The 23,151-nt window shown below is 38.1% G+C and overlaps 1 protein-coding gene across 4 annotated transcripts in view; it reads right to left on the bottom strand.

Moving 5' to 3' along the window:
* pdlim5a (PDZ and LIM domain 5a) overlaps nucleotides 1-23,151 on the bottom strand; it is a 62,528-nt gene that overhangs the window by 37,028 nt on the left and 2,349 nt on the right. For all 4 annotated transcript variants that reach the window (XM_005722067.1, XM_005722070.1, XM_005722068.1 and 1 more), the window contains exon 3: nucleotides 10,455-10,606. In XM_005722067.1, the coding sequence (XP_005722124.1) occupies nucleotides 10,455-10,606 (152 nt within the window). The remainder of the gene's footprint in view (nucleotides 1-10,454; nucleotides 10,607-23,151) is intronic.

Here is a 23,151-nt window from a genome sequence, read left to right as displayed (position 1 = left end):
CGCACCTAGACCCAGGAGATGTAACCCTTCTCTCTGGGGTGGAGGCAAGCGGACCACCTCCTTATCTGCTGTTGACTGTTATTTCTAAAATCAGGCAATGACAACACCTGGTGACACATCGGTCAGCTGAACTTTCTTGAGGCAAATACTCCACACAGCTTCGCCTCTAGTAGCTGGATCAGTTATCATCTGAGTCCCGAAATAGTCCTGTAAAATTGTTCGCACAACTCGCAGTCACTATCTTTTCAGCACCCCCCTTTTCCATCTTCTTCTAACTATAAATGTCATCATAGTATCACTTTAATAGAAAGATGAGCACCTGTATTTATGATGGTAGAAATACTTTTCTAAATGCTGGAATTATGGTAATGTAATACTGTAATACTAACAGGTAGGGCTGGGCTATATCATACCGTTCATGATGATACCGGTGTAATGTTGGGCAACGATAGGAAAATGAAATATCGCGATAGAATATGGGTAAAACGCGCATGTGCAGTGCCTTTGTTTACATACGCACATGGCGGCGACGCAGAATGAGAAGAGTGAAAGTGGATCGTTAAATGAAACGGATGAACCAGAATTGGTTTGTAAAAATGCTGCAACTTCAGTGGTGTGGCACTGGTTTAGCTTTCATCCGTCAGATATACAACAAAGCACTATTTTTGGTAGAGCATGCTAGCGGGCCGTCGTTATTACCGTGTTGTTTGGAAAATACGGCACACTTAAAATCAATCCTTTGATTTTTGATTTTTTTTTTTTTAAGTGAAAATACATTGATGGGGTTTTTTTTGCACTAATAAAGTTGTGGTGTTGTAAAGTATTTTGTCTAGTGTCAATTATATCGTCAGTTATATCGTTATCGCAGATAACAATATAACTGACGTGATAAATATTTTTGGTCATATTGCCCTGCTCTACTAACAGGTCTATTTAACATTTATCATTGTGTCTATGTAGCTGACAGTCTTAATAAGAACCACACAAAGCAAAAAGCAGTGAGAGACTTTAGACCAGTATCCAAAGGAAACATGAGTTTATTCAAATCAAACTGTCAAACCTACTTATAGAGTAAAAGTGCACCCTGAGCTGTCTTTGCATTATACATCACACCCAGTCAAAGATTGATTTGATTGGGTGTGATGTGATTTCATAATAGACAGAAGAAGAATGTATTGTTTCAAGTAGGGGTTCTGTTCAGAAGTACTTGAGTACTTTTTTCTTCATAAGAGAGATCAATGTTACAGGGCTCAAGCTGTATGAGGACACACGATTCTATGGGATCTAAAACAGGTTAAACTGATGCTGCATTCTTTAGCAATGTAGTCTTGCAAGACCTATCCAGTACTGAACTATAGTCTCAATGTATTTATAACATGTACTAGTCCATCAACTCCAAGTGCTTTCATCAGAAGAATAAACAGCGCAACAGTGATAGGCAGGCTGCAAAAGTGCCAACAACAAACTGTTAATGTCAGCAAGACAGGGAAAAAGTCGATGTTTTTGTCTTTTGATTTTAGTGCTTTGCAGTTCCCAGTTTCTTTTCTTCTGTTTGGCAGCTCACAAGTATTTTTAAGGCAGCAACATCAGGAATAATACATAAAATAGAAGAAAGAAAGACAGGCTAAAGAGACAGGGCTCAGGCTATGAACATTATTCAGAACTGTCTGCTCATCAAAATGATCCACAGCTGGACCAGGAAGTGTTTTCCATATTCCACATCTGGCCTTATGTCTGTTGAAAGGGTTATGGATATCAATGTGCATTAAAATCACTTTGAAACATTAATTCACAGAGATTCAGGAATTACTAGATTGGTTCTAGTTTCCTTGAATTGTTTTCGTCTTGTTTTGGATACTCTGTATCTGTTTACCTGGCCTGGTTCTTGCTTTTTCTCTCTTTGGCTCTTTACCTAAAATACACAAACTGTTCCATTGTTCTCGGAGTGATGTAAGGTGAATGCCTCAAAATCGTGCAGGGCTATAGTAGTATGCCTCATTTCTTTATATTTGCCTTCCAAGGAGCCAGACTTTCTTGTAATTTTTTAAAGTCCTAACATTGGCTATTTTTTCACTCATTTATAGTCCAGCTCTTGTACCTGACCATTATCAGACGAATGGCTTCTGGTAAGCCACTTAACACTTATCTATGACTCATTTAAACACAAAAAGGCACCTATCTCAAAGGATGAGCCGGTGTCGTGACTACTCAACATATCAGACAATTTAATGACGAAACGATTTACCTTGTCACTAGAAACATGTTGCAATAATACATAATTTGTTCCCATTTCTTTAGTTGAATCTAGGGAAAATGCCAGCAATGTCTTTAAGAAATAGGAAAAAATCCAGCAAAGACCTGACACAAGACCTGAAAGATACATCTGGCCCTTTGGTTGATCCCTGTACTATTTGCCGAGGATAATCAGAAATGGTCTCAGTGGAAGGGTGGCTGTCAAGGAGCCATTCCTAAGTAAGGGAAACAGGGAAAAAGGCTGGGTTCTGCCAAACAACACAAGAACTGCACTGTAAATCAGTGGCAGCAGGTCTTACAGAGTGAAGAATCGAAATTGTCATTAATCAGAAAGAGGCCAGAAAACAGTTACAACAGTGAGTGTCTGCACCAATCTATAAAACATGGTGGAGGCTGTGTCATTTAGGTCGCATTTAGGTTTAGGTCACATTTCAGCAAGAGGTCTTGGAGATCTGGTTAAAATTGAGGGAATTATGAACACAGAAATGTATCATCAGACTTTGATGCACATCTGGAGAGCGTCTTATACGAATTGGTGTCATTTTTCAGCATGACAATGATCCCAAACACAATACACAGTGCAAATCAAGAATTTGTCTCGAAAGAACCCGGAACTTAACATTATTGAGGCACTGTAGGATCATGTTCACAGAACAAAAGGCAGCTTTGAATGTCCTTCAAGAAGTCTGGAGAACTATTCCTGAAGAATACTTACAGAAATGACAAGAAAGCTTGCCTAAGAGAGCTCATGCTGTGTTGAAGAATAAATGTGGTCATACCAAATACTGACTTTGAAGCTCATTAGAACTTTTACCTTATATACTGTATTATGTTATAAATCACTGCTGTTATTTCCCATTTTCCTAGGAAAATATGAAGAAATGAAGGGTGGTTCAAGATTTTTGCACAGTACTGTCCATGACAGTGAATCTAATATGATCCTGGCTCTCACTGAACAAATACCTGAGTCTCTTTCAGCTTCTTTCCACTATAAAATCGGATCAATTTCAACACATGTGCCTAAACACTTAGTAGAATTTTTGAGCATACTTTATCTGATCATGTAATAAAATGAGCATAAACATACAGAATACATAATGAGAATTTTGCCTGAAAATGAATTTATATTGCCTAGTCTAGACTGAAAACAGTACCTAGACCTAAAGCTTAATGTGAGAACTGAAGGAAAACATAACAAATCATGTCTGGGAAAAGTGTGTATTATGTTACAAAACATGTTAATTGCAATTTATTATAGAGTCATTTGTAACTATAATTACAAGTTTATTTTATTTGGAACAAAGCTGCCGATTGTACCGTTTATGTTCTCATGGTGTCTTGCAGCCTGAGATGCACTTATAGTAATTACTCAGCACATACAATATGTAGCTTCTTATTTTTCTCTTTCTGTCAGTCCAGATGATTTTTCACACTGTTCCAGCTGCCTGCCTGGGTATTATTCAACAGTGCTGGCTCGCCTAAGGATGAGTGCTCTTGGCTTACACTAAGATATTTTTGGCAAATAGCAAAGAATAGTAAAAAAAAAAATGAAAAAAGAGACAGAGTGAAAAAAAAGCGGAGACAGATGAGCATAACGCAGTGTTCTTGGCTTGAGAATATCTAGGGCTACATTCACAGACCCCTAATATTTTGGGGGGGATTTTTTTTGGCAAAAATAAGAGGATATAAAAAAAAAGACGTACAGAGACAGGTGCATGAAGCTGGTATTAGGATATGAACAGTGAATACGACAAGCCAAGGATGACGGCCATCAGCTTTAGCTGATCTTTGGCAAATAGTACAGACCGTGAAAGACAGAGACAGGTGAGCCTAGTTTAGCACTCGTAGCTTTGGCAAATGATCAAAGGCATATAAGTGGCAATGGCAGCTGCACAGAGAGAATCTATTAGTACACAGGGTTTGTAAAGAGCTGTGAATTTCTGTAGCTACGGTGCAAGTCTTATAAGTTCTAACACACGGTAATGTGCCATATTTTCACTGTTTTCAGTAGACCTCCAATTTATTTTTTCCTATACATTTTTACTAAACTCTCCCTCTTATTTATATTTGCATTTGAGTTTAAATTGGTGCAACATATAGAATACCTAGCTCTACGTTCATGAATTAGGCTGTTAGGTGTTTATGTCTACCATCACCAGAAGCTGCTTAGCATCACCCAACAACCACCTTCCATGATTATTTGCACTCTCTCGCCCACATTTCTTGTTATGTCTTCACTATGTGCTTGATTTCAATTTCATTTCCATCTGACTTAAAAAGCTAGAACTTGGATTAATTGTTTCAGTCTTCTGACTTCAAACTGAGAGTTTATATGTTCACATGTTTTTAATCTGTTCAATATGAAACTTCGATGATGCCTTATTTTCCTGACATTTGCACACAAACACATCATCCGTGCCCCATTTTTTTGGCTCCAAAACATCTTAGCAATCCAAATGTCAGCATTGCTGCATTAACCGCCGTATTTTTTGTACCTCCCACCCAATGACAGCTGGGATAGGCTCCAGCACTCCTGTGACACTGAACTGGTTAAGTGGTTAAGAAAATGTATGGATGGAATTTCTAAAACCATGCAATGTTTTTGTAAACAAGGAATCTGATTTTGTCTTTGGGTTTCAAACACAGAGTCATTCAAACATGTTGTTCTTGTTACGTGGCGGTTCGTTCCAAGTAAGTATGCCATCCATACTGGGTTTCAAGTGTAAGCTAAAAACAGGCAGTGCATCATTATATTAAAGTATCAGTGTTGCCCACAAACAGGTAACTGACACGTACTCCCCCAATTATGTAACTCATGCTCTCTCATGTTTCTCATATTTCTTAGATTTAAGATTACATTGAGATATATAAGTGGTCTGTTGGGAAATGTATTTCTGTTCATTTTAAAGCAATTAAAACTAATCAATTTCACTCCTAGGAGTCACAATTAACTTCTCTTCACACATCACTGTTCTCTGTGCACATGTGCTTGCTTGTGTTTTCTGGACAGACATGTGGCCGTGCACAAGCATCGGCATATCTGGTACAACGCAGGGATTGTGTCTCTGCTTTTCGGAGAACACAACATAAACGTATACCCCATCTCTATGTAAACTTCCCTCACACAACCCCTTCCCTGAGCACAGGCCAAACTTCCAGGCTCAAAATAAATCAGGCAGCTGCTTGAGTTTTATTTTATGTGAGCTCTGTGCATGTATGTGTGCTCGAGTGTGTGTGACTCTGTCTGCAGGGTTTCTGCGCATGGAAGGAGTAGACAATTAGGTGTGCAGACCACTGCTGTTCTCTGTCAATGGAGAATGAGTGTGAATTTATCATAGGGTATTCAAGTGAGCTAAACATCCCCTTCTGACTTATGTGCATGCTTGTGCATTGTGGGGGAAGGGGTCAGTCCCACTGTGGTAAAACATCAACAGCACATCTGCAGCAATATCGTGAGACATACACGAAATCTCATATCTGATTTTGTTTATCTATCCCTTATTAAGGTCTTTTTGTGTGGCCTTCTACATTCATGCATAAGAGCTTTTAGAAAAGTTATGTCATGACCCCACCACTATTTAGAAACTCTGCAACAAAGAAAAGGCATGTCAAACACTGCAATTATCCTGTTTGAGGCGCTTTCAACAGTTGGAGATCTCCATGCTGATTAAAGAAGAAAACAAAATTAACTTAGCACAACACAAAAGCTGCTTTAAATCCTGTCTTCTTTGCATGATCTAAATAATGCAATCATTTGCTGCGTGTTCCTGTGTTGGTGTAGGTACATCAGGTCAACTGTGTTTCATTTTCTCCCCCCTAACAATCTCATCGGGGCCTTGACACTGTGCCATTACTAGAGAAAAACACTCAAACACACACATGAACGTGGGTCCATTAAATAGTCAAATGGGCTTCGAAAGGACTTTACTGTGGGGAATAAACCATTTAGCCAGACACTGGCAGTCGAAGTGCATAACAGTGAAATACAAAGGTGGTTTTGTTGAGGCACGGGGTAATTGGTTGAAATGAAGAGTTTAATCCTTTGGTGTTCCTTTGCAGAAAATAATGATATCGCTAAAGAGGTGAATTTAAGTGCTGAAACGTATTACACTTCACCAGTGGGACCCCTTTAGGACAAAGCCATCACGCAAGAAGGAAATGTCCTTCTGCCTTAGTCATTTCTAAAACAACAAAGTCTAACTACATTGTCTTACCTTTTCCTTCCACCCTGCATTCAAACCTCTAGTTCAGCACTACTGTTCATTCTTTAAACCTTCCTCAACTTACTCTACTTTATCCTATCCACATATCTTCCCTCTTTAATGCCTTTCTCTGGCACCTATCCCTGCTTTTAAAGAAGGACTCATGAATGAAGCTGCCACAAATTAGTCAGCTGAGAGAAAAATAAGCTACACCTATTGTAAGCGCTTCAGTCACTTTGAATGCAAAAGCTACGTTACACAACCACATATGGCTTCTATCATTTGTAATTCTAAATGTTTAGAAATATTAGTAAATGTTTCCGCTTTGGACCGATGGTCAAACACAACAAGGAGTTTAAAGATGTCAGTTAGGATTCGGCGAAGTTGTGTTGCGTCCACAACCAATAGACTCCGTGATTAATCGAGAAACTATTTTACAGATTGCAACCCTGCAAATTGAAAGGAGTGTACCAAAACCTAACCAACCATTTCTCTGAAAGTCTATTTGCATTCATGCGTGGTATGTGTGTGAGTGTGCTATGCACACATGTGCGCCACATGTCTTCCCCACAATAAAACAGCCCATTTAGCAAACAAGATATTGGGTGTTTTTATTGGTCTCATCAACCGGGATTCAGTTTGACGCTGAAGATAAGAACGGAAAAAACGATTCATTGAAAAAAAAGAAAAGAAAAGACAAAACAAACTCCCAGAAACTTGGCTGCATTTTTTTCCACTGCTGTGCGTATCAAATCCTAGTATAGTTTTATAGAGATATATGAATCTAAACAAGGAGTAGTGACGTTTCAACATTCTCGCCTGGTGACATTATTGCAAGGTGAATTATGTCTTAACTTGCAAGCAAAGATCTCAGGTAAACAGTGATGACGAATCTGTCTCCATCTCTGTTTAAGTGTTTTGTTTTCTCATTTTCAGCCTTTTCTCTTTCTTTTCAGTGTCTCTACCAGGCTTTCTCAGCAGGAGTGCAACAAAAACACTGGTTCTGTTTAACAAAAGGCCATCAAGGCCCCAAAGCTCGAGAACCAAAAGTGTGTTTTGAAAGCTATTATTCATATAACAATACAAAGTGCATTCCTAGACCAGAAAAACAAATCAGGCAAAGACTGAAGCTTTAAACAAACAAACACTAGATTTATACTGACTTTTGTCAGCATTCACTAACTCAGGGAAATTAATTTTTTCAGTCTGTCATGAAAATGTAAAAGGATAAACAAAATCCTTCTTAAGGATTGGATTAAAGATTTAAGTGATGCTTAGAAGTCTGCAGAACTGATCACCCACCTTGTGATAAGGTAGCAGACCCACAGCAATGTAACTGAATTCAAACTGAGGGAGATATGCACAGCTGCAGTTGAATATAATCCGGCTCCTTGTGCAGAGATGAAAACCACAAAGTATGACTTAATTTACATTTACAATAAAACATCAAACTTCAGTACGTCAAGACTTGACAAAAGTACTAGTGGTTAATCCCTTACTTAAGAACTTAGCAGTAGTCAGTTTCTTTCTACAAAGTACAAAGTCACTACGTTTTAAAATATTTAGCAAGACAAACTGATCAAAAAGTGCCGATAATACTAATCTTTCACCTGTTGCTCATTCTAAAGATTTTGTTTTTACTTTATGCACAGGGTTATTCATTTGAACTTTTCCAGCTGGCTCAACTTTTTCTTGCTCTGATCAGTTTAAAGTGATTGATCTGAGCTGGGATAGACGGAACAGCAAGAAATTTCCACTGATGTTGTTTTGGCACCTGCTGCTTGCCATTTTGGCAATGCTTGCTTCACTGTAATGTTTTCCCCCCAAGAAATAAAGAAACTCTCACAGACAACTAAATGAATGTTCGTGTGTGATGATTTCCCTGGTAACCATGGTATTTGCATTCATGCATTTACAGTTAATAAATTCCAGTTCTGTTCCAGCTTTTTACTGGATGAAGAGGTCAGTCAGTGCCAGGATAATTTGGCTCTTTATATTTGCCATCCTTAAAAAAAAATTTGTAGCCTGGACATATTTAGCTTCGTGTCAATTTAACAGCCTTGTAGAGACAACTTTACTTTTACAGCTTTTCTTTTCTTGTTCTTCACACATCTGCTGTCCATCTCTTCTCCACATCCACCTCTTTATTTGGAAAACGAATAACAACCAGTCTCCCATTCAAAATACACACATACAGACACCACATGCATTGTTGTATCACCGCACTGCTCTCATTCCTTTTGCTCTTTGACCCAGTGACAAAGCCAATCAAAATGTGTGGTCAAACAGGAAGAAAAGGAACGACGAATGGGCGATAACCTATAAACGCTAACAGAAACAAGGGACTAGACTGGTTCTTTCCATTATTCATGCAAACCCATTAAAGATGGACCACATGTTGACCCAGGGATGAAACATTTTGAACACAGACTACGTCAATCAAAGTGCCAGTTAATGTCAGCCATCAAACACAGAGAAACCCAGATACTCTGATTTTATTTCTCATTGTAAACGGTGTTTGGAGAAGGGACACAAATTGCTGTCAATCTCAAATAAACTGTCCCCAAAGATGTCCTCTAATCGCGCAGCTTTCATAATAAAATACGGCCACATGTTTTTTACCACTGATAAAATGAATGATACTCGATATCATCCAGCTGTGTGGTAGTTAATAGCTGAATGGTGTGTTTTAACATGCTCTCTAACAACAACAACTTGTGGTCCCATAAAAATGTCATATGCTGGAAGATCTCTTAACCTCGGGTGCAGTAACTTCTTGATTGCTTGCTGCTATGAGCGTTGGTTATACAAAACCAGTCTGACAGTATCCTGACTAATCTGTATGTAACTGTCAGGGAAATCAGTCAGTGAGAAACCTATCGTGGTGTTTTATCAGTTTGCTGAGAGATTGGAGGATATATTCTAAACAAATTTTAAGGCAAGGATAGAATGACAGCTACCGCTTCCTGCAAAATGATTTTGGTTTCAGCTTCAGTGGCTTCCATATCGTTGTCAGCAAAACTTTGCGACTTGCCCCAGGCCATCCATCTTAGCCAAGTGTTATTCTAAGACCTGTTTCTCTCATCATAAAATAGAACTAGATCGTGAATATCTGTTGCTCACACTGACACACATGCACACTCACTAGCCCACACTCTGTCCTTGAGAAGCGGAAAGCCTTATAATATTAGTGTGTGTGCTCTCCACCACTCAACCAAAAGTAAACATCTATGGTCTGTCGTCATTTGGACACAAATTAGAGGCTCACATAAAGTGAGGGGTGAAAAAAAGGAAAATGACCAAGAGAGGACGGAATGTAAAATCTGAATTGAGTGAGAGGGAGAGATGCAGAGGCAGAAATAAACATGCAAACAAACAAACAAAAACAGATGAGCATTTCTCTCTTCACCCTTAATCCGAAAGTACAAGTGTAAAAGCCCTGAACATCTTACTGGGCTTAAATAAAAACACACATATGCCTACAAGTGCCGCCAAAAAACAGACAATTTGAACCACATGAGATCCACTATGATCTAGACGCACTGATACACACACACTACAACAGAAATTCTTGAGATAATTCAGCTCCGATGTACAGGATTCCACCAGACAGTGAGGAGTAAGCCTTGGGGGAAGAGGTGATGGGCCACATGTTGATGCTCTCCATGTGATTTTAGCTCTCCCGCTTCCCTTCAGGGGACAAGCGATCAGGCAGAACTAATGGCGTTGCTGTGTGTTAGAGGTAAGATTATCTCCTACGACAACAGTGAAAATCTGCCTGGATGCAGGATGTCTGGGGTTGAAAGGGGAAGCATGAACCTTAAATCTGATGCACAACTGGGTTGTTTGGGACTAACTGAAAGGGAGTGCACGGATCCTGTGTTGTCATGGTGATAAATGTATACCCACTCAGGTTCACGCATTAAATCATTTCAAGGTGATGTGGCTAGGGTTTGGCTTAACAACTTCAGACACACAGAGCGTGAGGTCATGGCTTACTTCTGCAGAGTGAGGCTGAGGTTGCCAGTGCAGCTCTTGATTTTGTTCTGGGCCTCCAGGTGGTTCATGCCGTCCGTGGAGATGCCATCAATGGAAAGAACCATGTCTCCAACAGCAATACCACCTTTCGCTGCCTTTCCGCCATCCGTCAGCTGCAGAAACACAAAAACCACAAACAGCATGAATTGCTGGAAATATCGGGATTACTGAGCTGGCCGGTGGGTCAAGGTGATGTCGGATGTCCACATTCAGTCTGTGTTTATCAGAGGATTTATGGATCTCTTCTATTGCATGAGTATTTAGAGAAAAATAATGAAAGACCTAGGTTCTGCACCACATGATGGAGGGTCTACTTTAGGCTCACTGATGTGTTTTTAATAGCAGGAGCCTGCAGGATTAAATTACTTTTGTGTGTTCTTTATTGTGTGCTGTCTTAATGGCCTTGCAGCTTGTTAGAGAAAAGAGTTCAAAGGTTCTCAACCACAGTGTATCTGAGAAAAAGAAAGAATGAACATGGCTGTTTATCATTTAAAGATATTTATTCTTATTCATTTTTTAATGCCTGCTCTATACATTACAGTAGCTATGCGAGTTGGGAACATGCCACGAATTGATAATGCAAGAAGGTATTTACAGCTTAGAGCAAACAGAATCAGTGTAACACAAAGGTTTGTGGTATGATATTGTGATATCTGCCTCTTTGAGCAAAAAAGGAGCTAAATGTTACACTTTCTTAAGCACTACTGTGCAATAAAGATGAAGTAAAGTGAATTTAGTGTCAGTAAAAAGCAATAACGCAATTATCCCCCATGCAAAATGTTGTTAAAAAGGTGACAAACAGATAATGGGACGCTCCGTGGTGTAGACACATACCATTTTTATGGGCTTTGAGGAAACAGTAATTATTAGCCAGACATTTCTCACTTTACACGCATCATAAAATTTACATACACGTTTCTTGTCTCCATGTTTCAGTGTATTCCTTCATCTTCAAGCTAAACCTTAAATATGTAAACAGTCTTTAATCACTCCGCTCTGGAGGAAGTTGGTTAATTTGAAACAGATTCAAGCAAAAAAACCAAAAAACAACGATCTGGTACTGAATACCGGTTCTGCTGTGCAAATGGGCTTCAACATACACAGGTGCATATTTTGTAAACAAGCTAAGCATTTAGCATGCACGTAAATGAGCTTAACGCCACATGAAAATATAATCAGATCATTTGGTTGAGCGTCTAATTATACATTCTTGATTTTTCATGGACAGAGCTGCCTGTTCCTTTCTGATACATTTCAAATTATGTGTTATGTGCTGTTATGTAAGAGAGTGTACATACTTTACCAGGAGGGACAGATTAACTTAAATGTACTTTTACACACTCATGGAAAATGAACAATCTAATATTTTTATTAGCGGTGAAATATTGAAATTATTTTTTCTATCTTTTCTGACCAAAACATTTTCTAAAAACGACCTTCTGAGCATGAAGGTACTTAAAAATATTCAATTCACAATCTACATAAAAATATTGATGAAATGTTTATTTCTAAGCAACTAAATTAAGCGACTAGCTTTTTGTAAGTTCTGTTGTTAATTATATGGGACTGAATAGTGTTAGCAACGCCTTGCAGATGTAGTTCTGTCCATTCTTGGTCACACAGAGGCTCTAAGTGTGTCCAAAGTGGAGTGAGGTCATTTGTTTCTTTTGACACCACACAGACCACTTCCCTAACAGCACACACAAAAAAGCACACTTTTGTAGAAGATTCTTAAAAACAAATGCGTCTCCTGCTCCCTGACTATAGATCACTTCAAGTGTAGAAAGACATTCAAGGATGGGACAGTGTAATATGGGGTTAACTGTGTTTCCTTTGCCTTTATCTTTGTCTCTCGCTCTCTCACAGACACACAAGCACACACAAATACAGACAGACACAAGCAGGGCTAATAAAAGAGGCTCTGCACCCGGATTAGCGTTAAGGCTCTGCGGCCCCAACCTTTTATAGTCATATTAGCTCAACACACGCAACATCACTCAGCACCGCTCACTAGCACAGAGGGCAGGAAGAAGAGCATAATGAGGGATTGACATAACGTTGATTAAACTGGTATGGATGGTGAGGAAGGGAGAAAAGAGAAGGAGAAGAAGAAAATGCCACCGAGTAGATATTATGCTGCATGTTTTGACCCATTTCCAGGGGTGTGTTCCAGCTAACCACTCTGGCACTGTTATGGCCCAAATGCTCACCACAAAATGTGCTATTATATGTTTTCCCCAATTAGTGCTAAGGTCCTCCCCCCCTACCCACATAAATTCCCTCTCCACATACAGACACAAAACACGGCTCTGTTTCTTTCAGAGTAAAAGTAACCTGTTTCCATACAACCGCCTTGAATTGATTTTAAAGCTACTCCATAAACAGTAAAGATTTTTGTGAAGATTATTTATTTTGCTTGTATGAATTTATCGTGTATGTCTTAAATCCACATGTCTGAAGCAATTATTCGTACTGGTAAGAAATCCTTTTGCAAAGGCAAACATTTGTTCGAAATTAATACGAAGAAAATCTTTCAAAGCTCAAAGTCATCTCAATGTTTATATCAAAGAAAGTGAAACGCATCCAAGAAAATCAGACACAGAAATCCAAATAATCTATCTATGCAACAAGTCAAGTACTTGGAGACTGCCAGGTTATTTGATTTATGGCTCTGTTGCTTTGGTCATGACAGAAAACAGCAGCTGTAACACTTCAGATCTAACACAAATATGACACACACATGCATTACACCAATGTCAAACGCAAACGGAACAATGCTTCAGTTGACAGGGAATGCTGAAAACTTGAAATGTGCTTTCTATAATCTTTTCTCTGAGAAACCAGTACAAAAGCCTTATCCACCATAAAAACTGCAAAACAGCTGGCAACAGCAGTGCCGGTGACTTTTCTTTTCTGTTTGGCCCAAAGATTGAGCCACTGATGTCAGCGGCTATGGGAGAGGCTGTTACAGAACTGTAAAAGTTCTCTAACACTTACCTGTATTTTATATTATTTCTAAACATATTTGTTTTTTAACTCCATGTCTACATATTTAGGGTGGTGTGGAAACCCTCGTAGTTCAAGTGGCAAAAAGAATTTGCCTTTAAGTGGGTTTTTTTTCTTCAACAAATCAACAGACACTATTGTGCAAAAGTCACCCCTCATTACTTGTTGCTTCCAAGGAGCCAGACTTTCTTGTATTTTTTAAAAAATTGGTCTTGAGCAATAGTTCTCCAGACTTATTTAAGGTCTTAAGGTTTTTCTTTGGACGTTGGCTAATTTTTTCACTCAATTTCAGCCCTACCTTGTTCCTGTTTTTCAGAGGATTTTTTTCTTTAGCTTTGTTAGATTTAACACTGACCTATGAATCATTCAAGCATTCAGGGACCAACTCAAGGAATGAACCAGTCTTGTGTCTACTCATAATAGACAACTTAGGAAACAACCACTTTTAAATGGTATCTTCAGGAAATTTGTTAATCGCAGCCTGTTTTAAAAACACACAATTTGTTGGAATTTCTTTATTTGAATCTATGGAAAAATGTCAAGACAACACAGACAGATATAAAATAACTATTAGCACAAAACTTCAAACTTCCATGTGTTTCTTGGCATGGTGTGCAGTCTGTCCTTAAAAAAACTGAAGAAACTGTGGTGGTGGACAAGTGGAGAACAAAAGAATTGACAGGTCTAAAAACAGCCATCTACAAGAGATAAAGAGTACCATATTATTCAGACTGTAAGGCGCGCCGGATTGAAAGATTTGAGAATTTGAGAAAATTAAAGGATTTTAAGTGCGCCCTATAGTCAGAGAAATACGGTGTGTGAAAAAAATATGGAAAATGCAGCAATGACCTGACAGGACCTGAGAGATGTGTCTGCATGAAACCATCATCAGTGAAAACACACAATGGAACACTGTCAGTGATGGATCGAGGTGACTGTTGTCTTGGTTTGGCACTATATAAATACAACTGAACTGAATTGGACTGGCCTCCCCAGAGCCCAACCTGAACAATAATGAAGCAGTGTGGGGTCATCTTGATAGAGAAAGTAACAAAAGGCAGCCAATAGTTATTTGAATGTCCTTCAATAACACTGGAAAACTATGAGTAAAATCAGAAGAACCTTTAGCTTCCAGGCCACCTTCTGTGGAAGCAGCTGCCAATTCAGGACACAGACACACTCTCTACTTTCAAGATTAGGCTTAAAACTTTCCTTTTTGATAAAGCATATAGCTAGGGCTGGATCAGGTGGCCTACACTGCTGGGATCCTCTCATAATGAGTGTTTGCTTCTTCACTCATCTTTTTTCACTCATGTATTCATACATCACTTTACATTTAATTAGTTATTATTCATTTCTGGCTCCCTTCCACAGTGTACCTTTGTCCTGTCTTCTTCTCCTCACCCCCAACCAGTCACAGCAGTTAGCAGCCCCTCCTTGAGCCTGGTTCTGCCAGAGGTTTCTTCCTTTTAAAAGGGAGCTTTTCCTTCCCACTGTCGCTAAAGTGCTTATTTGTAGGGCTCATCTGACTGTTGGGTTTTCTCTGTTAAACATTGTTATTTTTGAACATGATTCAATAAGTTGCTGTTGTTATTTTCCTAGCAAAATATAAAGAAATGAGAAGCAGCTCAAGACTTTGCACTCTGTGTGTGAAATCCAGCTGCCTTACTAAATATTCATGCAAAAGTAAAGGGGTCAGTACTTGTGTCATCACTGTTCCAAAACAATGAGAAACACACATGCCGTGTCTAAAAGCCATCTCCTACGAACTTGCTCTTATGCTTCCAGCGATGTCAGGTTTCAACACATATGCTGTCTGATTTAAGTGCTTAAAAAATCTGGTTTCAACACATAGCAATAAGAGCTTACTGGAGTGCCGCAACATTGTCTGCTTTGAGCACACACTGACCATTTTGAGTGCTTTGAACAATGCCTGCTTTCAGCACAAGTAGTGACAAAGATGACAGGCAGATGGTTCGTATCGCACTCTCTGAGAGCTTGAGACACAAATACTCTGCAACTCGAACATACACAAAGCTGCTTCCATATGGAAGCCTTCAGTACTGACCTATTTTCCTTCAATTTTGCTGCTTCAGTACTGGAACTTATGTTATCTTTTAGTAATGTCATGACAAGAAATTACCCTTCACTCTATATATTGTTTTACTGAAGGGTTTTTAAAAATTATTTATTTTATTGATGTCCACTTATTTATAATCAATATTTATTACCATATGTTGAGACAGTATGTTTGGTTTTTTTAAATATATTTTTGTGCATAAAGTCCACTTAGCAGCAAGTTTGGCATATCCTCCAACAAAAGTATAAGGGCAACAAGAGTTTGATGAGTTGTATTACCACATCAACAAGATCTTTTCCTTCACACTGCCTGTTTATATCAGACTTCTGCATGAAAACAAAAAGAGTCAATGCTTAATATTCACTCGACTCACTGCTATTACTTAGCAGCACAGCTTAAAATCCCAGTTTTTCTATTATTTTACAGCCAGTTATTTTCTATTAAATGCCACTGTACCAACATTTGCAGAAATCTACTTAGGCACTACTACCAAGGTATTTCCAATTCTCCAATTTTCTCAATAAATGCTAACATTCAGCTACTGTTTGCTCTTTCTTTCGTTAATTGTTTTAATTCACTTGGAACAGGATATCCTCAGCTTATGGCACCCAGTCAAATCATAAACTTGCATGTGTTGCATTGCTAATAATGTTTCCTGCTGGATTTTTTTCCTAAAATTAAATATATAAAAATTATTTGATTAATGTATTTGTTACACTGCAGTGAATGAGGACTGGAAAAATTGTACCCTTCGAAAAATATGAATCTAACAACACAGAAAACAGGAAAGATAATAATGAAAACGTTTGTTAAGCACAAGAAAAGTGAAGAGCAGTCAGAGTCAGAGTAATAGCAACAGATATCTCCATGAGAGATTCACATAAACAGAAACAGAGAGAGGTTTAAACAAAGAAAGAGGAAGATTAATAAAGTGCAAGGTCAGCCATCATGTCAGCCTACTTGTATGGCCCAATCAGTAACACGTAGTAAACTGTGAGGGAATGTTTCATTCGCAGTTTATGGCCCTGAATAAAGTAAATCATGCAGGTTTGTCAGCAGGATCTTGAAATTTTATGAAAAGGAATCTGGTATTCATCTGACAAAATCCACTGGTCTTCGTCAGCTGTTACGAGTATTAGATTCGACTTGATTTGGCTTCAGACTGGTGCTGGCAAACTCACTCACTGGGGTTAGAAGTCGAGTCACTGAAAATTGCAACGGATAAAAGAATCTAAAGCCACAACATCACTGAAGTATAGAAATATACACGTTACTACACATAAACATCAACATAACCCCCTGAAAATTAATTAAGTATGAATATTTCACACAAATATTAGACTATAAAATTGCAAGTAGAAGTAGAATAGACAAGGTTATATCAGATTGAGTTCCCACAGAACTGTAGTGCAGTCACACTGGCAAAACCCACAAAACACATTATACATAAATAAATATCAAGCTTTGGACATGAGGTCTGTCGTGCTTGCAATTAAGCAGCGTCCCTAGTTAGCACAAGCTGACTGATGTGGGTTCATGAGTATTATTAAAATTCAGCTGTGCTCTTTTGATTTGGTTGCGTACAGAAAAGTGGAAGCCAAGTTATTAATCTGTTATAGGTTTTTATCATAATTACAACTGTAGCATGACTTTGCTCGTAAAAGAATGCAAAAGTTGGTTTGCTTTACATTGGTGCTTTAGTGCCATCTGTAGATCCCCAAAATTTGTAATGGCCCAGTGGCTCTAAGAGTTCAGAGAGACTGGAACTGAAGAAAAGCAAATAGAAAAATGTGTGTTTGACCTCTCAGGCCCACCGTACCAATTATTCACATGAAGAAAATACCAGCTATGTTGATGCAGCATCAACATAGTTTAATAGATCAATCCAACATATGACAGATCAACAGCTTCAAAAGATATATCTTTTTAAGTAAACTGGGTGAAAAAATTAGTAGAAGTAGACAAGTAAGGCTAAAAAAAAAACTGTACACACCAGGAAAACCCAGACAGTGGGACACAATATTCTTCCTGGAAAGCATTAAATATGTCATATTTATCAGTTTCATTGTAAATATTAGGGGACATTTACATGGAATGAACTGAGGATTTATAAACCCATGAAAACCATATAATATAAAGCTGCACTTTGCTAAACCAATCATGAATAAGTTAGCTTTCACAACCAGCCTCATTAGGAAGACTGTCATGGCAGAAAGGACATTGAAAGGTCAGGAACTGAGCTATATGAACCCAGGACCGGATTTATTTAGTCCCATAGGATTTTAATATTTAAGAGGCCCTTCTTTAGCTATTTTGCAATTAATCTAATAACCTTGATTTTGGATAACATATATAATTTGTTTAATATGTTTGCTACAGTCAACATATGATAAAATATGGGAAACCACTTATTGTTGTATGCATCAACTGGTTTCTGGGAATAGAGACTTCTTGTTTGTAACCCATGAGCTTCAGGAATCACAGCCGCACATGTCATTAAGAGGGAATCAGGCATTAGGAAGAAACATGAATCACAAAGAGAGACAGAGTTGGTGCTTTGGGACATAACTCTTTTCTTAGAAAAACATCAGATCAGCTTAGTGTATAATATACTAACCTTTAGATTGTGTTTGTACACTAAGACATGCAGAACAAGTCTATAAATCTATGTAGGAAAAGACTAAGAGTCTAGGTTCCCAGTACATTGTCCAAGCAAAGCTTAACAAAAGCCAAAGAGAACAGACAGATACTGCTGTTACACCAGATGTTTTCTTGTGCTTCTGTCAATCTTTACAGTCAACCAAAATTAATCTGAATAAACATGATCCAGTCAGGTGGCCAGCATCCTGAGAGGAAGGCAAAAATGGCATGACGGGTTTAGCAGCTACTGTGGAAAACACATTATAACCACAATGGGTTATTCTAGTCTCTTCATTGTGTGAATTCACTGCAGTGTGTTATGATTTGGCTGTGCTGTTCTAAGGGCTCATAAAAGTCTTCTTTTAGTCTATTAAACAAAAAAATTGTAATACATTACCACTTCATGGCAAAGAAATAAGTTAATCCGTTACTGGTGAAGTCAGAAATGTTATTGTAAGGTCAGCAATAGATTCAAATATCCTAACACAGAAGAACGATGAGCATATTTTCTAAACATGACATGAAACGCATATAAGCATGTGGTACAAGTGACATCATAACTGGTGACATCATAAAAAGCCACGATAAGCAAATGCCAAATATTGACAGGAAACATAAAATTTCACAGATTTTAATGAGAGTAAGATTAATTCTCACACTGCTGGGACTACAGAAAAATCAAATGTGTAACAGTTTTCAAATATAGCATTTTCCAACTCACACCCAAACACATACATACTGACAGATTGATTTATGGAGGGCAAATGATAAGTTGTTGATTCTGGCTCTGGGACTATTTAGCTAAGATACTCAGAGGGAAGCATGGGAATTGTTTTGATTAAGACAGATTTAAGCATTATTAAGTCGTTTGGAGGAGCTGTCAACAGGCTCGTGAAGTTTGGTATGAAAGATTAAGATGAGAAATCTCAGCATTACAGGGTTAAGACCAGAGGCTTGCAAGGCTTGGAAAGACCGAGGTAACTTCAGCTTCAACCTTGGGTTTTTCAAAGCTTACCTCATTGTTCTATGCTGGCTCCTGGGAGTTTTTAACACTGCCAAGGCTGGAGCTACGAGGATGAAGCTAAAATTGTCTTACACTGTCTTTTACTTCTAATACCACAAAAAGAAAATACTAAATAACATTTTATTTATTGATGGTTGCAGCTTGCACACAGCTGTCTTTCTAAGTAAGTAAATGAAGATTCCTTCCCAGTCTTCTTTACCAATGAGCTACAGACTATCTAATTGTGACTCTACTGCTACAAGATGCTAGTAGCACCATTATATTGACCTAGCATAAGTCAAATGTAAGCAAAAAAGTAGCCTAGGTGGTGCTTCCCTTGGAAATTTTAAGCTAACATAACATAACTGCTTATTATTAATATTAATATGAAGAAGAAGAAGAAGAAGAAGAAGAAGAAGAAGAAGAAGAAGAAGAATGATGGCTCTTCATGAGCCTGAATAATACTGTCACCTAATAAAACTGAAATTGAAAAATATTTTCCACCTGGGATGTTGTGTCTTGGGTGTTTTTTTCCCCACCAACTGCTTAAATCTTTTATTTACCGTCATGTAAAGGAATCTGTAATTTCTGTCCATTGTTTTGTTTTTCCTATCATTTTAGAGTCTAACTAGCAAGTGCTCCATTGATGCTCAATTGAGTCATTTGTTTACTTTTAGGTCACATATCACAAACTGCCACCTTGCATAGCTTGGTTGTTCTCAACTGTGTGTGTTTTTAGACAAGTGGTCATACACAATTTTCCTGCATTTGGTGCAAATTCTCTGCTTTATTGGAAGTTGTTTAAGTAGCTCACTTTTTACTAAGTCATCACTGAGGTGTGCAAAACCATATGTGTACTTCATATAACATTGACATTGTGACATTGCACTTTTATATCACATAAAAATACTGGTTTTATTGTGATTCACTGACAGGTTTCTCGATAATGCTGTCTTAATAACTTAAGTGTTTACACAATCAGCATCTTTTTGCCAACTTTCCATCTTGGCTTCTACTCCAACATTTGTGTTGTTTAAATCTTTTTGTAGTTACCATTTATCACATTTGCTTAGAATAATAGAGAATTTTTTGGTTCAGTTTGACTTTCATGTTAATGGGTAGATAAATATGCTCATATATAGATTTGCAGCTCTGCTTTATCAGCCAGGGCAGTTTGGTTTGGTAACAAAAATACATCTTGGGTATGTTGAACTTTCTCCATAGTGCAGGCCCCTGGTGATGATGTGAGTTTAAGAACAAGTTCTGTAGGAGGAAGACATTAAATCAGGAATAGGAGGAAGGGAAGAAAGACAGAAACTATGTATAGAACTAAAACGTCTTTGAAATAGACCCATCCCTGTGGTCAGTTGTTATCATCGCCTGTTGAAAAGCATCTCTAGGGAAGCAGGAGGCGGCCATCACTGATTCAATTCCAGGAACTGCATTCTTCCATGAAAAGGTTTTATTATAGATTGGCTGTCTACTCATTTTGATGTACTCACTGTACAACTAGAATCCCGCTATTTAAGCATTATGATAGAAGGATGCACTCTGTTAGACCAAGCATATACAGTTACATATTTCTAACATACATACATATATATATTTGGCACAAATGGTGATAAATAAACCAAGTTTATTATACCTTGTAGAGTTTTGCCAGTACTATAGACTCTTCAGATTGCTATGTTTATCTAGTGCATATACACAAAGATGGCATACACACACTGCCAGTCATTTCACACCATTATTATAGTAATGTGCAGGAAAGAAGAAGACTTCTACTAAAGAAATACAATATAAAAATGAGATAATCGACACACAATACACTGCTGTATAAATTTTGTTCACAAAAAAGGAGGGAAAATCTATCCTAGCATTGCTTTTGTATTTGTTGTGTCTTTGTGATACCACAAATGCAGTAAGTACAGCTTAAAATAGGGGTACAGCTCTGTGACCAGTCTTCCTGTTAAGTGGGTGTGTTTGTGAGGGCAGACCTGTGAGATGATGTATCTATTCTTAGAGGCTTAATGCATCTCCTCCCCTGGGTTGCTTTCCCTTAAATTATTTTAGCAGTGGATTCTGTAAATGGACTACCCTCGGAAAGGTTTAAATATTTATTCACTGAGTTGTAAATTTAACTGAGAATAGTACCATTGGTGGGTATTTCTGTCTCTTCGCATCAATAAAAGAAGTAAATGGATTTCCCAGTAAATGGGTTTAATTGGGTTTGCTTGAGATTTTCCACAAGCTATTTTCTCCAAAATCCTTTCAGCGAGATATCTATTAGATATCTGAATCCAAATGTTTGCTATACAAAAGAGCAAGGTAGTCCAGTTCTTATATAAACAGGCATGTAACCATAATGATACAGCTTCCATTACTCTCTTTAAGCATATAAACAGATACTCGTTGGGCTCAACCATTCACTCTTACTGTAACTAAGGCTTATACTGCCCAGTTGTGCATTACAGTGTATGACAATTATTTAGAAAATAAGTAATATTGGAAAGGTGCAGCAAGCTACACATAAATGTACTTGAGGAATATGCTGCAACCCATGTTTTTCACACTTTCTGCATGTATCTAAACCTCCTTCTCGCAATCTCCAGACATGTCAAAAAGGGAAGCCAGTGTAAAGTGTTTTACTGGTCTTTAGCAGAGCAGCACCATCAGTCTCAGCCCCTTATAAAACTGTTTTTAAACACTAGAAAAGAAAAAAAAGGTATAAGAAGATGTGAAGACAAGTTGCATAAACAATAGCTAATGGGCAGAAACCTCAAGACATACATGCCATGATGCAATGGTGGTACTATTGAACACTGGTACTTTTTACATCTACAGAGTGCCATAAATTAAACAAACTGTATATTCACATGCTTATAGAGCTTAGCAACAGCAGCTGCAAGAGTAACTGTGGTCTGGCAGTTGTGCAGGATTCTCTAATAACCCATACTCTGTGGTCTCCTCTCAGAACCAGCTCTATGGTTAGACTGGCAGAGAGTAGTATGTGTGTGCACTGGTATACATGTTTATGTGTCAGTAATAGGTGGTCAGAAGCACTGCCCTTATCGTCATAGACCCAGTTTAACAGAGCTGATTAGATTAAGAGTTGCATGGATTCTAAAACGAATGACTACAAACTGTACGTCCACGTCGAGTCAGATAAGTGTTACATAAGAACATCTGACAAAGTGAATTAGGAAGCGCATAGATTTAAATAACAAGAGAGAAAAACAAACAGGAAGTTATGGAGAGGTATGATACAAATCAAAGGGTCAGACAAGCACATGTAGATAGATGACCTGCTGAGTGACATGTGTTTGACTGCCTGCCATCACTTCTTCAAGTTCAGCCTGTGTAAACTGTGCGCAGCATTATTTACGTGCACTGAATACCACCTCCCATACCCCACCCCCCATCTCTACCTCATCTCTGCTAATCTGTATTTATCTGCTTTTAGAGACACAAAGCTAAATAAGGAGCCCACTTGAGTCAGTTTGAGTGTTCCCAAATCTTTTACAATTTATTGGTATTTGTAGGATTCAGACAATAGTTGTTTCACACCTTTTTAAGAATCTCTCAACATCAAAGCAATCTCAAGAGAAGGAAAATAACAAAACAAGCTCGCAAGGCATCTTAAATTGTTAAATCACACAACTTTCACTGTGATGTTGGAGTAACGGTCAAACGGGATCGTCAATTATTGCTTGCATATTTTCAAGTCTTCAATAATCAATGTCAGCATCAGAGTTTCTTCATCTTTTCTTTCAGTTTCTTTGGAATGCAGCATTTGCAATGCATTATGCATTATTTTTTAACTCCAACTCTTCACAAAAGAACTAATTTCATACAAGATTAGTTCTTGTAGCATTTTGCAATTTAAAATGCTGCCATTTTACAAGATGTCTGTTTCTATTTGTATGTCC

This window comes from Pundamilia nyererei, unplaced genomic scaffold, assembly GCF_000239375.1.
Source record: "Pundamilia nyererei isolate P.nyererei 1_Seehausen unplaced genomic scaffold, PunNye1.0 scaffold00006, whole genome shotgun sequence".
In the NCBI taxonomy this organism is placed as follows: domain Eukaryota; kingdom Metazoa; phylum Chordata; class Actinopteri; order Cichliformes; family Cichlidae; genus Pundamilia; species Pundamilia nyererei.
Note: the sequence above shows the minus strand (reverse complement) of the source record. Positions and strands in the feature narration are given on the sequence as shown.